Source organism: Dipodomys merriami, unplaced genomic scaffold, assembly GCF_024711535.1.
Source record: "Dipodomys merriami isolate MVZ:Mamm:240054 unplaced genomic scaffold, mDipMer1.0.p SCAF_69, whole genome shotgun sequence".
Classification (NCBI taxonomy): domain Eukaryota; kingdom Metazoa; phylum Chordata; class Mammalia; order Rodentia; family Heteromyidae; genus Dipodomys; species Dipodomys merriami.
Window position 1 is genome coordinate 6,582,369 of NW_027206279.1, and position 24,955 is coordinate 6,607,323.

The 24,955-nt window shown below is 43.8% G+C and overlaps 1 protein-coding gene across 1 annotated transcript; it reads left to right on the forward strand.

Moving 5' to 3' along the window:
- Positions 1–32: 32 nt before the first annotated feature.
- On the forward strand, positions 33–23,582 carry Pdia3 (protein disulfide isomerase family A member 3). Its single transcript, XM_070005974.1, has 13 exons — positions 33–434; positions 9,888–9,966; positions 10,344–10,461; positions 13,274–13,381; positions 14,795–14,924; positions 16,876–16,992; positions 17,409–17,534; positions 18,281–18,463; positions 19,557–19,665; positions 20,385–20,513; positions 21,839–21,918; positions 22,877–22,934; positions 23,148–23,582. The coding sequence occupies exons 1-13, from the start codon at positions 268–270 to the stop codon at positions 23,259–23,261; spliced, it is 1,518 nt and encodes a 505-aa protein (XP_069862075.1). The 5' UTR covers positions 33–267; the 3' UTR covers positions 23,262–23,582.
- Positions 23,583–24,955: the final 1,373 nt, after the last annotated feature.

Genomic DNA, 24,955 nt, shown 5'->3' on the forward strand with positions numbered 1-24,955 from the left:
CGGCCGGAGCCGGGTTTAGGGGGTTGGGACGTCCGGCTGCAGGTCCGCCTGGGCCAGACGCGGGAGCGCGAGGCAGCGAGTTCGTGGTCGTCGGCCCGACCTTCGTCGATCCCTCCTTACCCCCCCCCTCCCTTCGCCGGAGCCTTCGTTTTCATTTCATTTTTTTATTATTTTTATTTCTTTTTCTTCCCCGACCTCCCCTCCCCCGGCCGTTTCCCATCCCCGGTCCCGGTTCTTCCCCCCCCCCCCCCCGGTCGCCTGGCCGCCATGCGCCTCCGTCATCTAGCGCTGTTCTCGGTCGTGGCGCTGCTTCTCGCCGAGGCCCGCCACGCCGCTGCCTCTGACGTGCTGGAACTCACCGACGACAACTTCGAGAGTCGCGTCTCGGACACGGGCTCCGCGGGCCTCATGCTCGTCGAGTTCTTCGCCCCATGGTGAGGTCGCCGCTCCAGGCCTGGGCCCGGGGAGGGAAGAGTCTGCTGGGGTCCCCCGGGCCGGGCGTGCGAACGGTTGGGCCTACGCCGCGCCAGAGCCCTCCACACTATTCCAACGGGTCTGTCCTCCCCACCTCATCCCCCATCCCTGGGGATCCGGAGGTGCGGGGCCGCGGGGGGGGGTGCGCCACCCACTCAGGAAGGGAAACCTCGGGGCTCCTCTCCCACCAGGCCGCATCCTATTCACCAGGCACTTCCTATTTGCTGAGGGTTTCACCATCTCGGCCCCCACCCCACCCCACCCGGCTCCCGGCGATGTATTATCTTACTCAGTTCTTCAGGTGACTCAGTGTACTCGATCCCGGCCTGCTATCCGAAAGCCTTAATAGGAAAGAGAATGTAACCCTCAAGCGTGTGGAGGTCCTGGGAACGCTCAGGGTATTTCCTTTCGTCCTGACTCCCTCCACCACCACCACCACCCCCTTTCACCCCACGCCCCCACTGCCTGTTGGTTTCAAGCCAAGGTCACTCAGCTGCAGAATGGTCATGAGTGCTTTTTCTTGATGCAGGCAATTATTATTATTGTTATTGTCCATGGGTAGTGCCTCATTAAACCTGGAGAGGCCTCTGTCACAAACCAAAACGTTGGGTGCCTTAGAAATCATTCCATCAGGGGGCTGGGAAGGTGGCTCAGTGGTAGAGCGCTTGCCTTGCATGCCTGAGGCCCTGGGTTCGAAAACTCAGCACCACATAGGCAAAAAAGAAAAAAGCCGGAAGTGGTGCTGTGGCTCAAGTGGTAGAGCGCTAGCCTTGAGCTGAAGACCTGAGGGACAGCGCTCAGACCCAGAGTTCAGGCCCCACAACCGGAAACCCCCCCCCCCCCAAAAAAAAGAATCATTCCATCAGAGTCTGCCCTGATTGTCATAGTTCATGAAAATGACCAGAAAATGACTCTTCATTCCCCCACCCCACAAACAAGTAAACAATGTTGAGAGAAATAACTTCACTTTTGAGTATCCTAACCTAACAAAATGTGAGCTCCTTAGAGAGCAGAACTACTTCAGAATAGAAATCTGTTTTCTTTACAAGGCATGACAAATAGGATTTCTGGCCCTGCCAGCCTGAGTGGTTATGATAATGTCCAAACTATTCCTACAGTACACTTAATTATTTTAACACTTGGAATAGGTCAGTAGATCATGATAATTGCAGTACTGAATTTTTTCCTTTCAAGTGTCAGGGCTGGGAAGGTGGCTCAGTGGTAGAGTGCTTGCCTTGCATGCATTAGGCCCTGGGTGTGATTCCTCAGCACCATTTAAGCAGAAAAAGCCGGAAGTGGCACTGTGGTGTGGCTCTAGTGGTAGAGTGCTAGCCGTAAGCTGAAGAGCTGAGGGACAGCCCAGGCTCAGAGTTCAGGCCTCATGACCTACCCCCCCCCCAAAAAAAAAAAAAAAAGTGTCTTTAAGTCTTATTTTTGACTCTGGGCTTCACTCTTCTAGCCCATCTGATTTGTCCAGGGTCATACCCAAAAACTCCTAGGAAGGACTACCTGAATCAGAAGGATATGCAAAAGGCAGCAGGTCAGGTTTTAACAGATTTTGTGTCCTGGCATTGCTGTGGCTAACTGGCAGTATTGGTTACACATTATATAGTCTCCCTACATCTCAGAAACTCATATTCTTGCTTAGAAAGTCTTTCCAGTTACGTAACTATACTGTTACATGAGGGGGAGACAATGACTAGGACTTCTTGGACTAAAAGGGGTCATACAGCAGTTTAAAGAGGAGGGCTGGGAAGGTGGCTCAGTGGTAGAGCACTTGCCTTGCATGGCTGAGGCCCTGGGTTCGATTCCTCAGCACCACATAAGAAAAAAGCCGGAAGTGGCGCTGTGGCTCAAGTGGTAGAGCACTAGCCTTGAGCTGAAGAGCTGAGGGACAGCGCCCAGGCCCAGAATTCAGGCCCCATGACCGGATCAAAAAAAAAGCCAAACGAACAGCACTTTAAAGAGGAATTGCTAGCCTGGTGCTGATGGCTCATGCCTGTAATTGTAGCAAGTCAGGAGGCTGAGACCTGAGGATTGCAGTTCAAAGCCAGCCTGGACACTAAAGTCTGTGAGACTTATCTCCAGTTAGTTACAGAAAAAGCCAGAAGTGGCTCTGTAGCTCAAGTGGTAGAGCTCTAGCCTTGAGCAAAAGGAGTTTAGGGAGAGTATGCAGGGTTGGGAGTTCAAGGCCCAGCACCAGCAAAAAAAAAAAAAAAGGAATTGCTGGAGAAATGTGTTCTGTTAGACTTGGCTTAAAGCAGAATTAGGGTTAAGGATGTGCAAGACCCCGAGTTTAATTCCCAGCACTGGAAGAAGGCAGGGAGAAACAACTAAGGCTTATGTGTGTGTATACCTGTACTTGTCCCTAATACTAGGGCTTGAACTCAGGGTCTGGGCACTGTCCTTACTCCTTTTTGCTCAAGACCGTACTTGTGGATAATTGTAGGTAAGAGTCTCACAGGCTTTCCCACCCAGCTGGCTGCGAACCAGGATCCTCAGATCTCAGTCTCCTGAGTAGCTAGATGACAGGTACTAGCTACCAGCACCTGTCTTAAGGGCATTCTTTTCTACATTTTTTTTTTTTTTTTTTTTGCCCAGACCAGGCTCAAATTTGTGATCCTCAGGCTTGCACCACCAAATCCAGATGGTCTTATCTACTTTAAATTGGCCCCCATGCTGTCCTACATATTCCGTCATGCATTAAACTGTTCCAAGAATTGGGTAGATTTCTGCTGTGGTGTCTCCTTTCTGGTGGTTAGAAGATAAGGCCATCCTCTGTAATTCCAGCAAGAAATATCAGTTTTCAGAATGACCAATCTGAAGTTTAGGAAGTCTCCTGTTGATAAGGTGTTTAATTTCTATACATTGAACTGCTTTTATTAACATGTCAGCTGGGAAATGTTTTTCAACTGCTGTTTTGCACAGATTAGGCATACTATTCTTGTCAGGAACAGTTCAAGAATCTTTAAATTCAAATTGGCTTATTTTGTTCTGTGCACATTCTTTTTCTCTTCTTAAGGTTTTATCCCCCTGTATTTTTATTTATTTATTTATGTATTTATTTATTTTTTGGGTCTTTGGTGCTAATACTTGAACTTGAACTCCAGGCCTCATGCTGCTCTGGCTTTGTGACTCAAAGCTTGTAAGCCATCACTTGAGCCACACCTCCACTTCCTGCTGATTAGTTGGAGGTAAGAGAGTCATGACTTTTCTGCCTGGACTGGTTTCAAACCTGGATCTTTGGATTTGTCTCACTGGTAGCTAGGATTACAGGCATGAGCCACAAGTTCCTAGCTCCTACTTTTAATACATTTAAGATTTCTTTGTAGTGTACTATCTTATGAAGTTAATTATATATTTAGAAAGATAGGATTTTTGTTAATTTCTCTGGGGAATTAAATTTCAAGACTTAAATTTTGGGGGCTAGGAAGGTGGTAGAGTGCTTGCTTTGCATGCATGAGGCTCTGGGTTCAATTCCTCAGCACCATATGAACAGTAAAAGCTGGAAGTGGCACGAAAGACTTAAATTTTTGTGATAACTTCTAGAAGATTTTAAGATTTCATCTCTATAGTACTGGGGATTGAAGCAATGTTGGCCTTAGGCTCTACAGTGAGTCACATTCTCAGCAGTGTGCTGACAGTGTAATAAAATTTGACTTTTCAGGAGGCTGAGATCTGAGGGGTGTGGTTTGAAGCCAGCCTAGAAAGAAAAGACTTTGCTTTTTTCTTTTTGGCCAGTCCTGAGGCTTGAACTATGTATCTAGGCATTGACCCTGAGCTTCTTTTGCTCAAGGCTAGCACTCTACCACTTGACCCATAATACTACTTCTGGCTTTTTCTGTGTTTCTGGTACTGAGGAATCAAACCCGGAGCTTCATGCATGCTAGGCAAACACTCTACCACTAAGCCACATTTCCAGCCTATGTGAGACTTTTTTTTTTGGGGGGGTCCAGTCGTGAGGCCTGAACTCTGGCCTGGGTGCTGTCCCTCAGCTCTTCAGCTCAAGGCTAGCATGCTACTACTTGAGCCATAGCACCACTTCTGGTTTTTTTTTTTCCTGCTTATGTGGTGCTGAGGAATCGAACCCAGGGCCTCATGCATGCAAGGCAAGCGTCTACCACTGAGCCACCTTCCCAGTCCCTATGTGAGACTCATCTCCAGTTAACCAACAGAAAGCCAGATGTGGAGCTGTAGCTCAAGTGGTAGAATGCCGGAGTGAGGGAAAAGTTATATAAATAAGTTATAGCTGGTGCCCGGCTATAAGTAATATTTAATACAGTGTTTCTAAAGGATAGAAAAAGAGTGTGAAGCCAGGATCTGGTTGTCCATACATATAGTATAGTCCTAGCTGCTCAATAGGCTAAGACCCAGATGATTATGTTTCAAAGGCAGGTTGGGCAGAAAAGTCCACAAGACTCATCTCCAGTTAACCAGCAAAATGCCAGGATTGGGGTGTGTGGCTCAAGTGATAAAATGCTAAATGTGAGCAAAAAAGCCTGGTGATAGTGTGAGGCTCTTGACTTCAAGCCCCAGTACACACAAAAAAAAACAACAGGAAAAGAGGAGAAAAAAAAAAGACTAGGGGCTGTGTACTTGTGAGGCTGACTGAAGCAGAAAGGTCACCAAAAAAAGCCAGGCACTGGTGGCACACACCTATAATCCCAACTACTCAGGAGGCTGAGATCTGAGGATCCTGGTTTGAAGTCAGCCTGGGCAGGGAAAGTACGTGAAACTTTTTTTTTCGGTTGGTCATGGGGCTTGAACTCTGGGCCTGGGTGCTGTCCTTCAGCTCAAGGCTAGCACTCTACCACCTGAGCCACAGTGCCACTTCCGACTTTTTCTGCTTATGTGGTGCCCAGGATTCAAACCCAGGGCTTCATGCATGCTAGGCAAGCACTTTACCACTAACCCACATTCCCAACCCATTCCTAAGCTTTTGTGCTCAAGGCTAATGCTCTGCCACTTGAACTACCTTCCATTTTCTAGTGGTTAATTGGAGATAATAGTCTCAAGGACTTTATTGCCTGGGCTGGCTTCAAATCACAATCTTCAGATCTCAGCCTCCTGACTAGGATTACAGGCAAGTAAGCCACCTGTACCTGGCTTGAGTGATTCCATCTTAACACCATGCCTGTAATCCCAGCTTTGTGGAAAATGTTGGTAGGAGGATTAAGGCCAGCCCTAGGCAACTCTATAAGACCCTGTCTGAAAAATAGCCTAAAGCAAAAAGCATCAGCCTACCAAGTGTGAGACCCTGCTTTCAAACCCTAGTACTAACAAGAAAAAAAAGTTTTTGCATAGTATAAAATGAAATATATATATATATATATATGTATTTTTTTTTTTTTTTTGGTCGGTCCTGGGGCTTGAACTCTGGGCCTGGGTGCTGTCCCTCAGCTCTTCAGCTCAAGGTGAGCGCTCTACCACTTGAGCTACAGCGCCACTTTCGGTTTTCTGGTGGTTTATTGGAGATAGGAGTCTCACCGTCTCTCCTGCCCAGGCTGGCTTTGAACCGAGATCCTCAGATCTCAGCCTCCTGAGTAGCTAGGATTACAGTTGTGAGCCATCAGCGCCCGGCTTTCTGGCTTTTTTTGGTGCCAGTCTGGGGCTTGAACTCAGGGCCTAGGTGTTGTTCCTGATCTTTTTCTGCTCAAGGCTAGTGTTGTACCACTTTGAGCCACAGCCTTTTCTGGTGGTTAATTGGAGATAAGAGTCTCATGGACTTTACTGCCTGGGCTGGCTTGGAACCACAATCCTCAGGTCTCAGCCTTGTGAGTAGCTAGGATTACAGGAGTGAGCCACCTGCACCTGGTGGCATCATGAATATTTTTAATGTGCTTATAGAGCTGACAAATTTTATACATAGCCTTAACGGTTACCACAAATTAACAAAGAGCACCCCTGTAATTCTAGTACCTTTGAGGCTGAGGCAGGGACATCATAAGTCAAGGCTTGACATGAGATCCTGTCTAAAGATGGTAAAAATGTCAGCAGAAATCTCTCTTTTGTTTATTCTCATTTCTGCCACACTGGTCCAGTTTTTCATTATCTGCCCATGGTAAATAATCTCCTATGAGGCTTTGTTCTTGCTGCTGCTGCTTTTTCCTTTCCTATAAATTACTGTCTGGTGTAGTCATAATGCACATATGTGTGCATTTATCCCTGAAAACAAAAGCTTTCTTACATCTCTAAAGGCATCTATTAAATATTTTCTATATCCAAAATACCTTACCTTTTTCTTTCTGAACCTGAACCTAATTAAGGGCCCAGTCTAACCTCTCACTGCTATGAAACTCATGCCTATAAGTTTTCAAGAGGACCACAATTGGAGATCTCCTGGCAAAAAAAATTTAGCAAGACCCCATCCCAACAAACAAGCCAGGTGTGGTCACATCTGTAATCCCAGCTAGGTAATTGGGAACATCACAGTATGAGACTAATAAGGTATTGGTGGCTCATGCCTCTATTCCCAGCTAGTCAGGAGGCTGAGATATGAGGATCACAGTTTGAAACCAGCCTGGGCAGAAAAGTCCCCATGTGGCTCAAAGTGGTAGAACACTAGCCTTGAGCAAAAAGAGATCAGAGACAGTGCCCAAGTTCTGCATTCAGGCCCCACAACCGTAAAAACAAAACAAAACCCAGTAGATCTGAAACCTTTTTTGAACCTCTTCCCCATCCATCTTGAATTTCTGTTTTGACATTGGTCCATTATCATTTTCATAAATATATACATGACCCTGCATTGTGTGGTATTAGGCTTTTTTCCCTGCCTGTGTTCCTTTGTCAAACTCTGGTAATTTTTAAATAAGACTCCTGAAGACTAAAGAGCCTATAATAAATCTTACAGGTTTTTTTTGTCAGTCATGGGGCCTGAACTCTGGGCCTGGGCGCTGTCCCTCAGCTCTTTAGCTCAAGGCTAGCACTCTACCACTTGAGCTACAGTGCCACTTCTGTTTTTGTTTGTTTTGTTTTGTTTTGTTTTTTAAATGTGGTGCTGAGGAATTGAACCTAGGGCCTCATGCATGCAAGGCAAGCACTCTACCACTGAGCCACCTTCCAGGCCCTTTTATAGTTCTTGTCTTAAACTATTTCCAAGTTACTAACCATTCATGACTTGATAGGATAAGTTGAGACTACTGACTGTGAAATCTATCAGCTCATATTTCTTCCTTATTTTTCTTCTTCTTTGTCTTTTCTGTTTGTCTGTAGAGAGGTTACAGTACTCCTCAAGCTTCTCAGAGTGATCCCTTTGCGATTCATTGGCTTTTGAAAAGAGGATGTGCAGCTGATGCTAACTGTGCTTTGATAAGAGAATATTTTACACCCCCAGCTGCATGTACAGTGCACCTGTGGGACTGTTTGGACTTTCTGGGTATTGGAGCAGGTGCTTCTGTTGGCCCTCTGGGAATAGTATTCTTGTTTATGTTTTTAATTAGTTCTTTTGGCCAGGTGACTATAAAAATCAGACTTTGATCTTAACTGTATCAACTGTGTTGAACTCAGTTTGGGGGAAAAAAGGCCGTCAGTAAGCTGCTAGAGTACATTTCATTCCACTACTTCCTCAACTAGGACTTCTGCCCATAGATCCATATTGAAAAATTGGAGAAAAAATCACTTGATATTGATATGTTTTTCTTGTTTTTAGCAATCCTGAGGATTAAACTAAGGGCCTTGTACTTGCAAGGCAAAGTCTCTTATTATTTCAGCTACATCTCCATCCCATTGATTGGTTTTAGTTAGGGTCTCACTTTATGCTCAGGCCTGCCTGGACTGTAATCTTTTTTTATTCTGGTAGTGTTGGGAATTCATGTCCTTTCACATGGTAGACAAGCTTTCTACTACCAAGCTACATACTCCCTCAATCAGATAATTCTAGGAACTACTACATTAGGTCTTGATTTTTTTAAGGAAAAATGCATCTTTGGGAAATGTTACCAGAATTACTGATTATTTTTATTTTTTGCCAGTCCTAGGGCTTGAACTCAGGGCCTAGGCACTGGCCCTGAGCTGCTTTTGCTCAAGGCCAGCACTCTGCCACTTGAGCCACAGTGCCACTTTTGGCTTTTTCTGTTTATGTGGTACTGAGAAATCGAACCCAGGGCTTCATGCATGTTAGGCGAGCCCTCTACCACTAAGCCACACTCCCAGCCCTGATATTTTATTCTTCGTTTTAGCCTTACTAATTGTTCAAAAAGACATGAGCCCTTTCCCTCATTAATGTGGAATATACTTTTATGTTCTGAGAGCTCCGGTTTACTTAGCAATAATGATACTGTTTTTTGTTTTTGTTTTGTTGGTTGTGGGGCTTGAACTCTGGGCTTGGGTGCTGTCCCTGCATTCTTCAGCTCAAGGAGAGCACTCTGTCACTTGAGCCATAGCGCCACTTCCAGTTTTCTAGTGGTTTATTGGAGATAAGCGTCTCACAGACTTTCCTGCCTGGGCTGGCTTTGAACTGTGATCCTCGGATCTCAGCGTCTTGATAAGCCAGGATTACAGGCACGAACCACCAGTGCCTGACTATCAATAATGATATTGTTAAAGTTATGTTCTTCCTTTTGGAAGTATAGTCCAATGGAAGTATGACTCAGGTGTAATGCATGCCTACAATCCCAGTTACACAGGAGGCTGAGGCAGTTTCAAGTTTTGCATGTTCAAAGCCAGCCTGGACAACTTCAGTCCTATCTTAAAAATCTAACAGGACTGAGAGATGGGAGATGGGCTTGATGTTGTACACCTGTAAGCCTAACGTTTAAGAGGCTGAGACAGGAGGATTACAAGTTTGAGGCCAGACCTTAGGTCAAAAAAAGGTGGAAAGCCACCCACTGGTGGCTCACACTTGTAATCCTAGCTACTCAGGAGGCTGAGATCTGATGATCATGGTTCAGAGCCAACCCAGGCAGTAAAGTCCAAGGGACTTATCTCCAGTTAACCACTAGACTACCAGAGCGGTGCTGTGGCTCAAAGTGGTAGAGCTCTAGTCTTGAGCAAAAGAGCTCAGGAACAGTGCCCAGACCAGAGTTCAAGCCCCACAACTGATACCTCCCCTGCAAAAAAAAAAAAAGTGGAAACCCAGGCACCAGTGGATCATGCCAGTAACCCTAGCTACTTATCCTAGCTGAGATGTAAGGGTCACAATTCAAAACCAGCCTGGGCAGGAAAGTCCGTAAGACTTATCTCCAGTTAACTACCAAAAAAGCTGGAAGTGGAGCTATGGTTCCTAGTAGTAGAGTACTAGCCTTGAGCAAGAACAGTGCTGAGACCCTTAGTTCAAGCCCTCGGACCAGCACAAACAAAAAGGAGGATGAATGGGGGCATGGAAGATAACTGAATTTGAGACTTTTTTCCTAGAGACAACATTAGCAGATTTGTAGGGTTAGTCAACCTAAGGATTTGGCTTTCTCTTTATATAGGTGTGGACACTGCAAGAGGCTTGCTCCTGAATATGAAGCTGCAGCCACCAGATTAAAAGGAATAGTCCCATTAGCAAAGGTGAGTACAGAGCCACTCAGCCAAAGGATATTAAGTATTCTAAAGAGTAGCTATAAGAGCTCTGTCCCTCAGCTCTTCAGCTGAAGGTTGTACTCTGCTTTTTTTTTTTTTTTTTTTTTTTTTGGTCATGGGGCTTGAACTCTGGGTTTGGGCGTTGTCCTTGTGCTCTTCAGCTCAAGGTAAGCGTTCTACCACTTGAACCACAACGCCACTTCTGGTTTTGTTTTCTGGTGGTTTATTGGAGATAAGAATCTCACAGACTTTCCTACCCGGACTGGCTTTGAACTTTAATTCTGAGGCAGTTATTTGAGGACTATAGAAAAAACTTGCAACAGGGATTTTGATAACAGTAATTTCTATGGGCCTTCAATCTGTAGGTTGACTGCACTGCCAACACGAACACCTGTAATAAGTATGGAGTCAGTGGATATCCAACTTTGAAGATATTCAGAGATGGTGAAGAAGCAGGTGCTTATGACGGGCCTCGGACTGCTGGTAAGGATCCTGGATTATATCCTGCAAACCGAATTTATTTTTTTTCCATTTCCATTTTTTTTTTTTTTTTTGGGTCCGGTTGTGGGGCCTGAACTCTGGGCCTGGGCGCTGTCCCTCAGCTCTTCAGCTCAAGGCTAGCGCTCTACCACTTGAGCCACAGTGCCACTTCTGGCTTTTTGCTTATGCGGTGCTGAGGAATCGAACCCAGGGCCTCATGCATGCAAGGCAAGCACTCTACCACTGGGCCACCTTCCCAGCCCCTCCATTTCCATTTTGATGCAGTTTTACTATTTAGCCTAATCTGGCCTCCAGCTGTCTATGTTGAATTTTGTTGGTGGAGGGTGGCTGGGCAGTACTGGGGTTTGAACTCAGGGCCTTGACCTTGCTAGGTAGATGCTCTACCATTTGAGCCATGTGTCCTAGGCTTTTCTGTTTCTTGTTGTTTAGATAGGGTCTCATGTTATGTCTGGGCTGACCTGGATTGTGATTGTCCTCCTCAAGTAATTAAGTACTTTGTTTTCTTATAGTAGAAACATGAAAATGTGTTTTTCTACATAAAATACTTACAGTGTTTAAAAAAAATTCCTCCTAAGAGGTCAGTTTGGTTGCTAACAAATCTTTATACATGAATAGGTTATGTAAGTAATACAGAAAATACTTTGAAATGGATAGAAGCTTAGGTATTTCTTCATCTCAAGTTTACTGAATACCTTCTATGTGCCAGATACTTGATAATGATAAATCAGGCTGAATGTCAGTAGCTCACATGTGTAATCCTAGGTACTTGGGAGGCTGAGGCCCAAGAATTGAGGTTGGAAGCCAGACTGAGCAAGAAAGTCTGTGAGACGCCAATTAAACACCACAAAAGTGGCTCAAGTATTAAAGTGTCAATCTTTTTTTTTTTTTTTTTTTTTTTTGCCAGCCCTGGGGCTTAAACTCAGGGCCTGAGCATTGTCCTTGAGCTTTCTTTTTTTTTTTTTTTTTTTTTTGGTCTGGTTGTGGGGCCTGAACTCTGGGCCTGGGCGCTGTCCCTCAGCTCTTCAGCTCAAGGCTAGTGCTCTACCACTTGAGCCACAGTGCCACTTCCGGCTTTTTTCTTTTTGCTTATGTGGTGCTGAGGAATCGAACCCAGGGCCTCAGGCATGCAAGGCAAGCGCTCTACCACTGAGCCACCTTCCCAGCCCTCTTTTTTTTTTGATAAGTTTTTTTATTATGAAAATATAGTACATGAGCAAGGTAATGAGTACATTTCTCATCAAGCATTGTTGCCTCTTCCTTTGTTTTCCCCTTACCATCCCTGCCCTCCCATCGCTAAGACTACACCTGCACTCTCCCCCTGAGGAATTGAACCCAGGGCTTCTTGCATGCTAGGCAAGCACTCTACCACTAAGCCACATTCCCAGCCCAAGAACAACATTTTTTTTTCTTTTTTCTTTTTTTTTTTTTTTTGGTCTATCATGCGGCTTGAACTCTGAGCCTAGGTGCTGTCCCTCAGCTCTATGCTAGTCCTATACAACTTGAGCCATAGCATCACTTCTGGTTTTCTAAGTGGTTTATTGGAGATATGAGTCTCACTTTCCTGACTAGGCTGGCTTTGAACTACAATCCTCAGATCTCAGCCTCCTAAGTAGCTAGGATTACAGGCATGAGCTACTGGTGCCCAGCCCCTGAAACTCTATCTCCAATAAGTTACTCAGAAAAAGAAGTGGCACTGTGGCTCAAGTGATAGGATGCCAGCCTTTAGCACCAAAGTTCAGGGACAGTAGCCAGTCCCAGGACTGGAAAAAAGAAAAAAAAAAGGAATGGTGACGATGGCTCGAGTGTAGAAAGAACACTGAAAAGCCTGATCATGAGAATCTAAATTCAGACCTCAGTACATTTTAATTTTTTTAATTTAATTTATTTTTGTGGGTCATGGGGCTCTTCAGCTCTATGCTAGTGCTCTCTACCACTTGAGCCACAGCTTCACTTCTGGTTTTCTGAGTGGTTTATTGGAGATAAGAGTCTCACAGACTTTCCTGCCTAGGCTGGCTTTTGAACTACAATCCTCATATCTCAGCCTCTTGAGTAGCTAGGATTACAGGCGTGAGTCACTGGCGTCCGGCTATATGCTGCTATTTTGAAGACAGAAAAAAAAGAAAATATGTCCTTTTGTGTACATGTGTAAGAAGTTTGGAAAGACAGGGGCTGGGATTGTGGCTTAGTGGTAGAGTGATTGCCTAGCATGCATGAAGCTCTGGCTTGGATTCCTCAGTACCACATAAACAGAAAAGGCCAGAAGTAATGCTGTGGCTCAAATGGTAGAGTGCTAGCGTTGAGCAAAAGAAGTACAGGGCCAGTGCCCAGACCCTGAGTTCAAGCCCCAGGACTAAAAAATGACACCAACAACAAAAGAAGTTTGGAAAGATATTCAAGAAACCAAAATTCCTTCAGGAAGGAAATAAGGGATAAAGATAGGAAGAAATTGTAATTGCATACCCTTGTGTTCTTTGAATTTTGAATCATGTAAATAGTCTTTAGGAATGATAAACTGGCTGAGTGCTGGTGGCTCATATACCTGTAATCCTAGCTACTCAGGAAGTTAAGACTTGAGGATTGAGAGTCAATTCCTGACTAGACAGGAAAGTTCAAGAGACTCTTCTCCAATTAATTACCAGAAAACCAGGAGTGGCACTATGACTCAAAGTGGTAGAGTGCTAGCTTTGAGCAAAAGAGCTCAGTGACAGTGCCCAGGCCCTGAGTTCAAGATTTACAACCAAAAACAACAACAAAAGGAATGATAAATTGTATGCTGTAATTTATATCTTCTAAGATGGAATTGTCAGCCACCTGAAGAAGCAGGCAGGACCAGCGTCAGTTCCTCTCAGGACTGAGGAAGAATTTAAGAAGTTCATCAGTGATAAAGATGCCTCTGTGGTGGGTAAGTAGCAAATATTTAATTTTGCCACAAAGTTACCACTTTGCTTATTTAAAAACAAAACTTCAGCCGGGGAGCTGGTGGCTCATGCTTGTAACCTGGTGGCTCACGCTTGTAATCCTAACTACTCAGGAGGCTGAGATCTGAGGATCATAGTTCAAAGCCAGCCCGGGCAGGAAAGTCCATGAGACTCTTAGCTCCTATAAACCACTAGAAAACCAGAAGTGGCGCTGTGGCTGAAACTGTAGGGCGCTCACCTTGAGCTGAAGAGCTGAGGGACAGCGCCCAAGCCCAGAGTTCAAGCCCCACGACTGACCAAAAAAAAAAAAAAAACAACAAAAAACTTCATGTCTAAGAAACCACAAAGATAAAGCATTAGGAAACCTTGATCTGGTTTAAAAGACAACTGACAGAATTGGGTCAGCATTATTTTCTCAAGAATGGCATTTTGAGTGGGCTATGTTCTTAGAGAAGTAAAAGTTTTAACTTTAAAGGCCTAGAATAGGATGTGTCTGGGGTTCTAGATGTGTACCGTCACACCCTCTTCTACCACTTTTTTTTTTTTTTGTCAGTCTTGGGGCCTGAACTCTGGGCCTGGGCACTGTCCCTCAGCTCTTCAGCTCAAGGCTAGTGCTCTACCACTTGAGCCACAGTGCCACTTCCGGCTTTTTTCTGCTTATGTGGTGCTGAGGAATGGAACCCAGGGCCTCATGCATGCAAGGCAAGCACTCTACCACTGAGCCATCTTTCCAGCCCTTTTGGGTTTTTTTTTTTTTTTTTGGTCTTGGGGATTGAACTCTGGGCTTGGGTGCTGTCCCTGCGCTCTTTTTTTTTGGGGGGGGTCCGGTCATGGGGCCTGAACTCTGGGCTTGGGCGCTGTCCCTCAGCTCTTCAGCTCAAGGCTAGCGCTCTACCACTTGAGCCACAGTGCCATTTCCGGCTTTTTTTGCTTATGTAGTGCTGAGGAATTGAACCCAGGGCCTCAGGCATGCAAGGCAAGCACTCTACCACTGAGCCACCTTCCCAGCCTTTGTCCCTGCACTCTTTAGCTCAAGGTGAGCACTCTACTGCTTGAGCCACAGCGCCACTTCTGGTTTTCTAGTGGTTTATTGGAGATAAAAGTTTCACGGACTTTCCTGCCCTGTTCTGTCCTGGATGGCTTTGAACGGTGAGCCTCAGATTTCAGCCTCCTGAATAGCTAGGATTAGAGGTGTGAGCCACCAGCACCCGGCAAAATGTTTCTTTAGACTGTGGAAAAAGGTGTATTATAAGTATTATAAATTTCCAAAGAAGTTGTAGAAAAGGAAATCCAGTTTTTGTATCTATCACTGCTTACCCATAATATAATGAAAGCTTTGAAAAATGAAAGAAAATCTCAGATCATACTGCTTATTCTTTGTCATTTTTTCTATATAGGTTTTTTCAGTGATTTATTCAGTGAAGCACACTCTGAATTCTTAAAAACAGCCAGCAATTTGAGAGATAACTTCCGGTTTGCACACACCAATATTGAATCTCTGGTGAAGCAGTATGATGATAATGGAGAGTAAGTGCCTCAGTGGAATGCCCGTGTAAAGATCTGCTGCTGTGTGAACTGGCTTTTATGCCTTTTGTTTCCAAAACATACCGAGTTCTGGCTAAGCCTTAAACTGAGTGCTAGAAAGTATTGTTGCCTGTGAAGGTATCAAGTGGAGAGACCGTGTCTAATCAAATCCATGCAAAAATGTAAATGTAGGTGTATTAAAGATAAAAACTAAATTTTAATGTAAAAGAAAAACATACTATTCAAAGGAAGTTTCATAGGGGAAAGAGACTTACAAGTGAGCCTTGTAATGATAATGCATGCCTATAATTCTAGCACTCAGGCTAAAACAGGAAGATTACAAGTTAAGCCTAGCCTAGTGAGACACTATTTTTTTGGGGAGCGGGGTGGATGAGTTTTTATAGAATGCGATCTCGAGAAATGTAAATCACTGTTTTTTCCCCAGTAAGTCTGTCCAGTGAATAGTTCCCTATTGTGTTTGCAGTAAAATTCAGACTTTTTACCTTTGTATAAGATTTTCAAGGGCACGAGATCCTCCAGTATGAGCAAGTTTTGCTTTATGTTATCATATATATGGGCTTTAGTGTAATAAGCTTTCTGTTACTGCTTTTCAAGATTTGGAAAACAAGTTATTTGCTCTTAACTGTGTGTGCATGTCTGCCCAGACCTACGGCTTGAATTTAGGGCCTGCACTCGTCTCTAAGCCTTTTTTTTGGGGGGGGGAGGGGGTCAGTTGTGGGGCTTGAACTCTGGGCCTGGGCACTGTCCTTCAGCTCAAAGCAAGCTCTCTACCACTTACTTGAGTCACTGTGCCACTTCTGATTTTCTGGTGGTTTTTTTTTTTTTTTTTTTTTGGTCGGTCATGGGACTTGAACTCTGGGCCTGGGTGCTGTCCCTCAGCTCTTCAGCTCAAGGCGAGCGCTCTACCACTTGAGCTACAGCGCCACTTCTGGTTTTCTGGTGGTTTATTGGAGATAGGAGTCTCACGGTCTCTCCTGCCCGGGCTGGCTTTGAACCGCGATCTTCAGATCTCAGCCTCCTGAGTAGCTAGGATTACAGGCGTGAGCCACCAGCGCCCGGCTTTTCTGGTGGTTTATTGGAGATAAGACACCCACAGACTTTTTTGCCTGGGCTGGCTTTGAATCTTGATCCTCAGATCTCAGCCTCCTGAGTTGCTAGGATTATAGGCATGAGCCACTGGTACCGGCTTCTCTGAGCTTTTTTTTTTTTTTTTTGGTCCGGTCGTGGGGCCTGAACTCTGGGCCTGGGCGCTGTCCCTCAGCTCTTCAGCTCAAGGCTAGCGCTCTACCACTTGAGCCACAGCACCACTTCCGGCTTTTTTCTTTTTGCTTATGTGGTGCTGAGGAATCGAACCCAGGGCCTCAGGCATGCAAGGCAAGCGCTCTACCACTGAGCCAACTTCCCAGCCCCTTCTCTGAGCTTTTTATACTGAAGGCTGGCACCTTAAAACTTTAGCCACCGCTCCACTTCTGGCTTTTTGGTGATTAATTGGAAATAAAAATTCCCTCGAGTTAACTGCTTGGCTGGCTTTGATCATGGATCCTCAGATCTCAGCTTCTACCTAACTAGGATTATATGCATGAGCCACCAGCACCTAGCACCTGGCTCATGTCCCTGTTTTTGTTTTTTGTTTTGGGTTTGTTTTTGTTTGTTTGTTTGTTTGTTTTTGCAACTCCAGAGGCTTGAACTCAGGGCCTTGGCTCTGTCCCTGAGCTTTTTGCTCAAGGCTAGCACTCTTACCACTTGAGCCACAGTGCCTCTTAGGGCTTTTTCTGTTTATTAGGTACTGAGGACTTGAACCCAGGGTTTCATGCACGCTAGTCAAGTACTCTTACCACCAAGCCACATGCCCAACCATCACTGTTCTAAATGAGAGATAGTAGACAATTAATTTCTTTGTTATCTGTCTAGTGAGACTGTTTTTCTTTTTAAGGGGTATCACCTTATTTCGTCCTTCACATCTTACTAACAAGTTTGAAGATAAAACTGTGGCATATACCGAACAGAAAATGACTAGTGGAAAGATTAAAAAGTTTATCCAGGAAAACATGTGAGTATTCTTTATATTTTGTCTGAGAGTTTTTTGTTTTATATTATTTAGCTCAGTTATTAAGCTGAGCCATGATTTGGCGTAAAGCCTATTGAAAGAATTAAAAATAGCAATTTTTAATATACATTAAACCAATAATTGGTGGGTCCTAGAACTCTTCCATAGTCCTGTAAGATATAGTGCCCTATGAGACCTAAATGTTGAAAGCCTGCTTCTTTTTTTAAATTATATTTTCATTATCTTTTAAGTAGTTATACAAAGGGATTACTGTACTTCATATCAATTTGTGGGTAGAATGCATCTTGATTAATAGGATATTGAAAACTTCTTTCCTCTGTAAGTGCTGTGTTACCTTTTGATCATTGCATTATTTAGCTGTAAATTGCCAAAGTTAATAACGGATTATTTCATTTCAGTTTTGGTATCTGCCCTCACATGACAGAAGATAATAAAGATTTGATACAAGGCAAGGACTTACTAATGGCTTACTATGATGTAGACTATGAAAAGAATGCTAAAGGTTCTAACTACTGGAGAAACAGGTAATTTTTTAACAAATTTACCCAGAAACAGTTCCTTCTCCTTACCTTGTTTCTGCCATGTGTAATGTAAAAGTGATAAGAATGGGGAATATCACTCCAAAAACTGGTGACACTGTGAGACCAAGTACACTATTTCTGGAATTAGAAATTTCTAGTTGGGCATATCTTCCATAAGAGTTCCTTTGTGACACAGTGGCTCCAACTAAAAGAAGCAGATGTGAAATTCAGTTAAAGCATCATGTCCCTTGAACATTGAGATTCCAGTGCATTTTACCCTTATAAATTCTTTTTCCAGTCCAGTTGTTCTACCAGCAGTAGACTTTACAGTTATATAATATGGCAAGATTAGGTGGGAATGAACCATTTCATTAGGTACCAACAATGTGGCAATGAATTTGAGTAAGCTTGTGTATACCATGATCCCATGTCTGTACCAAGGAACATGAGCGCAAACGAAGAGGGCAGCAAGATGTAGGACCTAGTCTAGAGGACTATAGACTTAATTTTTGTGTTCTAGCCATCTGCTTCTTGTTTTTTTTGTGTGTTGCTGTTGTTTGGAGTTTTTTGTTTGTTTTTGCCAGTCCTGGGGCTTGAGCTCAGAGCCTGGGCACTGTCCCTGAGCTGCTTTTGCTCAAGGTTAGCACTCTACCACTTGAACCACAGCACCACTTCTGGCTTTTTCTGTTTTTGTGGTACTAAGGAATGGAACCCAGGGCTTCATTCATTCTATCTCTTGTTGCTCACAGAGTGATGATGGTGGCAAAGAAATTCCTGGATGCCGGCCACAAGCTCAACTTTGCTGTAGCCAGCCGTAAAGCCTTCAGCCATGAACTGTCTGATTTTGGCTTGGAAAGCACTACTGGAGAGATTCCTGTTGTTGCCATCAGAACTGCTAAAGGAGAGAAGTTTGTCATGCAGGAGGAATTCTCGTGAGTTACTATTTAACATGGGTTTAGGTGTTCGCTCTGTGGAAATTATTTAAGATCTTTTACACTAGTGAGAATTTGTAAAGAACATTGGAACCAAAAGGTAGATCTAGTCAGTGCCTGTTTATCTTTTTTTTTCTTCCTTAGTTTGGTTATAAAGTACTTTGAAATGATCATGGCCCGTGATTTCTGCAAACTAACAAAAGGATAGCAGCTTGGAATTCTTATATGATTCTGCTTTATCAGAAAAAGTAGAGAAGATTGGATGGCTTCTTGTTTTCTTTTTTTCTTTTCTTTTTGCTAGTACTGCAGCTTGAACACAAGGCCTGGGCACTGTCCCTGAGCTGCTTTTGCTCAAAGCTACATCACTACCACTTGAGCCATCGCTCTGCTTCTGACTTTTTTGGTAGTTTATTAGAGATGAGAGTTTCACAGACTTTCTTGCTCTGGCTGGCTTGGAACCACAATCCTAAAAGCTCAGGCTCCTGAGTATCTAGGATTACAAGATTATGGGCAGGAGCACCTGACTATGGATGGCCTCTTTAGAGATTGGTATTATTTCAAACCAACCCCTTCCCTTCTCTGCCAAATGTCTTTTCTTCTTGGAAAACCACCCAGGAATTGGGAAAACTGCCTGGGCATTGGGGAAATAATCTCTAAAACAGGAGTAGTGGGGACCATCTGGCCCCATATGAGTCCCCACTCCATCCCCTCCCCCCCTTTTTTTTTTAGCTATTCTTAGGGCTTGAACTCAGGGCCTGGGCACTATTCCTTAGTTTTGTTGTTCAATGCTAGCATTTCACCATGTGAGCCATAGCTCCACTTCCAGCTTTTGGTGGCTAATTGGAGATGAGTCTCACAGAGTTTTCCTGTCAGGAATGGCTTCAAACTTGGATCCTCAAACTTAAACTAGGATTACAGGTACCCAGCTATGAGCCCTTTTGTTTGACTGAGTGCTAATGGCTTAATCCTGTAATCTTACTCAGGAGTCTGAAACTTTGTGGGGTCATGGTTTAAAGCCAGTGCAAGAAGGAATGTAGCAGCTAATCCTTGGTGGTGAACATTCACAAACTTGATTATGTCTTACCAATTGCAGGCGCGATGGCAAGGCTCTTGAGAGATTCCTGCAGGATTACTTTGATGGCAATCTGAAAAGATACCTCAAGTCTGAGCCTATCCCAGAAAGCAATGATGGTCCTGTGAAGGTGCGCAGCTCACATCTTCTCCAAGCCTTTCAGCATTGTTCTTGTTTCTTTTATTCCAAATATTGCTCTAGTAAAGACCTTGTCGGCCATCTTTTTCTTTTTAACCCTCACCTCCCTGGCTTATAAATAAATATTGTCAGCTTTTATAAATGTTTAGTAGAGGCACAAATATTAAAACCCTGATAGGATTTCCTAATGAGACTTACATCTGGGCTAGATTACTCTTTGGGGATAAAGCTAATCATTAATATTGTCACTGAGTACCTGTAATCCTAGCTTACTCAGGAGGCCCAAACCTAAGGATTGGGGTTCAGTGCCTGTCCAAACAGAAAAGTCTGTGTGACTCTTATCTATCTCCAGTTAACCACCAGAAAACTGGAAGTGGGGCTGTGACTTAAGTGGTAGAGGGCTAGCCTTGAGTGAAAAAGCTCAGGGACAGCTGCCAAGCCCCGTGCTCAAACCTAAAGCAAACCAAAAATAAATAAATAAAGGTAATATTGTTTTGAAAATTTAAGGAACAATTAGGTACCTCTTTTATTTTTTGTGGCTTCCTGGACATGATTTGACTGACATGTGTTAATATGAGTCAGTTAGTGGGGAATGGCAACATCTTTAATACAGTCTGTGAGATTTGGGTTTCCATGACTTGCTTTCCATGATAATATATAATATCTTTATCTTTATCTTGCCTTATAATGAGAAGATTTTCTGTTTTCCAGGTAGTGGTAGCAGAGAATTTTGATGAAATAGTAAATAATGACGATAAAGATGTGCTGATTGAATTTTATGCCCCTTGGTGTGGTCACTGTAAGAATCTGGAGCCCAAATATAAAGAACTGGGAGAGAAGGTAAATCAGAACTCTATTTTAAACTTAAAACTTGAGCTGGAACTTTATCTAATTATTTAGCATTTGGCTAATTTGTTGTCCTAGTTTCTAAGTACTACATTTTTTCCCCTTCACTTTCTCTTGACTGCCCCCTAGTGTCTAAAGCCTATGCAGTGCTTCAAATACCCAATTTTCCACTCCTCAGACTAAATTTAGATTATGATTAAAAATGTCTAGGAGCAGCTGGACAATGGTAACTCAGACCTATAATCCTAGCTACTCAGGAAGCTGAGATCTGAGGATTGTGGACAGGAAAGTCTCTTATCTCCAATTAACCACCAGAAAACCAAAAATGGCGCTGTGCCTCATAGTAGTAGAGCACTCCCCCTGAGCTGGAGAGACAGCACCCAAGCCCAGAGTTCAAGCTCCACAACCACCACCAACAACAACAAAAAAGACGGGCAGGGTGGGGGGGCTGGGAAGGTGGCTCAATGGTAGGGTGCTTTCCTTGCATGCATAAAGCCCTGGGTTTGATTCCTTAGCACCACATAAGCAGAAAAGGCCAGAAGTGGTGCTGTGGCTCAAGTGGTAGAGCACTAGCCTTGAGCTAAATAGCTAAGGGACAGTGCTCAGGCTGAGTTCAGGCCCCACGACCAACAAAAAAGAAAGCTGAGATGTGATTGTTGAGGTTCAAAACCAGCCTGAGCAGATGAATCCAACAGACTCTTATCTCCAATTAGCAAGCAAAAAGCTGGAAGTGGAGGTGTGTTTAAAGGGATAGAACACCAGCCATGAACAATGAAAGTTGATTAGCTAGTGCTGGTTGCTCAGGCCTATAATCCTAGCTACTCAGGAGGCTGAGATCTGAGCATCATGGTTTGAAGCCAACCCTGGGCAGGAAAAAGCCAGAAGTGGTGCTGTGGCTCAAGTGTAGAGTGCTAGCTTTGAGCAAAAGAAGCTTAGGCACAGAACCCAGGCCCAGAGTTCAAGTCCCCCAGGACTGGCAAAAAAAAAAACAGCTGATTAAAAGGTTGAGGTCAAGCTGTGTGTGTGTGTGTTTGTGTAGCATTTGAATATTTGAGCATATATATGCTTCTGAATTTGGGTTGTGGCTTTATATGGATCCATGTGTTATTTCGTCTTTGTAATTAATTTCTTACAATGTCTTACCACGACAAACAAATTTGAAGGTGACTATGTATTCCTGATGTGTAAACACTCATTTTTCTTCTATAGGCATAAACTTAGGAGAAGATTTAAATATATTTTAACTACTGAGTTCACTAAATACCTAAGTCACTGAAAGTTTTTCAAAATTTTAAAAGGTCTTATATTTTTATTAACAGCTCAGCAAAGACCCAAATATTGTTATAGCCAAGATGGATGCTACAGCCAATGATGTGCCTTCTCCATATGAAGTCAGAGGGTAAGTAAAATTAAGAAGCATTTGTTTTATTTAAAAATGGAGGTTCATGGGCTGGGATGTAGCTCAGTGGCAAAGCGCTTGCCTAGCAAGTGCAACATCCTGGGTTCGATCCCCAGTACCAAAAAAAAAAAGAAAAGACAAAAAAAATACAGTTTAAAAAAAAATGGAGGTTCATAGCTGGGTGCGGGTGGCTCCTGCCTGTAATCCTTAGCTACTCAGGAGGCTGAGAAAAATGGAGGTTCACTATGTGGCCTGGCTATCCTCAAACTAGTGAAATTAACTTCTTGGCCTCAGCCTCCCAAGTATCTGGAACTACAACTGCATGACATAATGCTTGTAAACAAAGATTGAAATTAGCCAGGCTCAAGCCTGTAATCCTAGCTACTCAGAAGGCTGAGATCTGAGGATTGAGGTTCAAAGCCAACCTGGGCAGAAAAAGTCCAAGAGACTGTTGTTTCAAATTAACCACACAAAAAAAGTCAGAAGTGGAGGTTTGGCTCAAGTGGTAGAGCACTACTAGCCTTGAGCAAAAGAGTTCAGAGATAACACCTAAGTCCTGAGCTTAAGCCCCCAGTATGGGGTTTGGGGTTTATAAGCCACCAAGAAGCCTTTTTTTTTTTTTTTTTTTTTTTTTTTTTGGTCCGGTCGTGGGCCTGAACTCTGGGCCTGGGCGCTGTCCTTCAGCTCAAGGCTAGCGCTCTACCACTTGAGCCACAGTGCCACTTCCGGCTTTTTTCTTTTTGCTTATGTGGTGCTGAGGAACACAGGGCTCATGCATACAAGGCAAGTGCTCTACTACTGAGCTACCTTCCCAGCCCAAGAAGCCATTTTTTTTTTACTCAGTATACTATATCTGGTCAGGAAACCATAAAGAGAATTCCTAAAAAATTACTGGGAAAATATATCTGAGAATTAACTTCTGGAATCAGTACTTAGTAAACAATTTTTCTCTCCCCAGTTTTCCTACCATCTACTTCTCTCCAGCCAACAAGAAGCTAAGTCCAAAGAAATATGAAGTAAGTACATTGTCCTATTTCCTCAAAGTAAACACACAGATAAGCCGACAGACATTTATAGATGGCCTGTTCTTCAATTCATCTGTTTAACTGGAAATTTGTTTCAACTTTTGGGGTATATGTGGTTGTTAAATGTGCTTTTACTGGTTGGGGGGAAAATGTAAAGTTTTTTTTTGAAAAGTTAAAATTTCAGAGTAATCTTTCTGCTTTTAGGGTGGCCGTGAATTAAGTGATTTTATTAGCTATCTACAACGAGAAGCTACAAACCCCCCTATAATTCAAGAAGAAAAACCCAAGAAGAAGAAGAAGGCACAAGAGGATCTCTAAAGAGCAGCCAAACATTACCACTTTGTAAAAGGACTCTTGTACCAGAGACGGGAAAACCATTGGGGAGGACTGGGAACCATAGGGGATTATTGCCTCTCACTGCTGAGGGGACACAGTGGATGTAATCTGAATCCTGTTAAATTTTCTCTAAGCTGTTTCCTAGCTGCACTGTTTATGGAAATACCAGGACCAGTTTATGTTTGTGGTTTGGGGAAAATTATTTGTGTTGGGGAGAATGTTCAGGGGGTGAGTTGGGGGGTTATTTTCTAATTTTTTTTGTACATTTGGAGCAGTGACAATAAATAAGCCCCCTTTAAAGTGTCTTTTTTCCCCCATGGAATGGGAAAATCAGAGGTTCTCTACTTCCCAGTTTTCTAGCCTAGTGGTTAGGGCAGGTGGCAGGTCTTTCCTGTTGGCCTTTTCCTGGCCCAGCGTGTGTCCTGATGATGGCATACTGCTTATCCCTGCTATACAGCTTAGCTTTCTGCATGTTCATACTTCGCAAGGATTGTTCTATGCCCAGAAATGCCCTTGAGTGGGTGTGGCGTTGGGTTGGGGTTTTAAGGAATTGCTGACACTGCTGGGTGCAGCTCTCTCTCCCCCAAAGCCAAGGGTGTGTCACACTCTTTAGCCTCTCCTGTGGAACGGGAAAGGCAGTATTAGCCATAGTTGAGTGAAGGATCTGTTTTGTTCACCAATAAGGATAGAAGTACAGCCAGAGTAATCCCTGTATGTAGCTAAATATAAATAGCATCCAGAGTTTCAGCTCGTGGATAATTCCAGATAAAACCCTAATTTTAGATGATCCTATTAACTTGTAGATTTAGCAAATTAAGCCAGGTGTGAGTGGCTCACACCTCTATAATCCTAGCTATTCAGGAGCCTGAGATTTGAGGATCATGGTTTGAAATGAGCTTGGGCAGAAAGGTCCAAGAGAAGCCGGGTGCTGGTGGCTCACGCCTGTAATCCTAGCTACTCAGGAGGCTGAGATCTGAGGATCGAGGTTCAAAGCCAGCCCCGGCAGGAAAGACCGTGAGACTCCTATCTCCAATAAACCACCAGAAAACCGGAAGTGGCGCTGTAGCTCAAGTGGTAGAGCGCTCGCCTTGAGCTGAAGAGCTGAGGAACAGCGCCCAGGCCCAGAGTTCAAGCCCCATGACCGACAAAAAAAAAGAAAAAAGAAAGGTCCAAGAGACTAATTTCCAGATAACTACCAAAGGGGCTGGGAAGGTGGCTCAGTGGTAGAGCGCTTGCCTTGCATGCCTGAGGCCCTGGGTTCGATTCCTCAGCACCCATAAGCAAAAAGAAAAAAGCCAGAAGTGGCGCTGTGGCTCAAGTGGTAGAGCGCTAGCCTTGAGCTGAAGAGCTGAGGGACAGCACCCAGGCCCAGAGTTCAGGCCCCACAACCAGACCCCCCCCCCAAAAAAAAAAAAAAAAAACTACTAAAAAGCCAGAATGTGACTCAAGTGGTAGAGTGTTAGCCTTCAGTGAAAAAACTAAGGAAGAGCACATAGGCCCTAAACTCCAAACCCAGTACCAGCATACACACACGAAGAGTAAAGCATTTCCTACCATAATCTCCCAATTATCATTTATAAAATGGATTTAGTATAGAGCCTTTTCACAAAATAATCCTTCAGATGGTGCATAGTGTTTTAAAAAGGTAAAATTGCTGAGGCTGGTAGTATAGTTCA

Excerpts from the sequence above, each read along its gene's own strand:
- Pdia3 (XM_070005974.1), top strand. The coding sequence starts at position 268 with ATGCGCCTCCGTCATCTAGCGCTGTTCTCGGTCGTGGCGCTGCTTCTC. Across the intron at positions 19,666-20,384 it reads GCAATGATGGTCCTGTGAAG|GTAGTGGTAGCAGAGAATTT; the intron begins GTGCGCAGCTCA and ends TCTGTTTTCCAG. Across the intron at positions 21,919-22,876 it reads TCTCCATATGAAGTCAGAGG|TTTTCCTACCATCTACTTCT; the intron begins GTAAGTAAAATT and ends TTCTCTCCCCAG.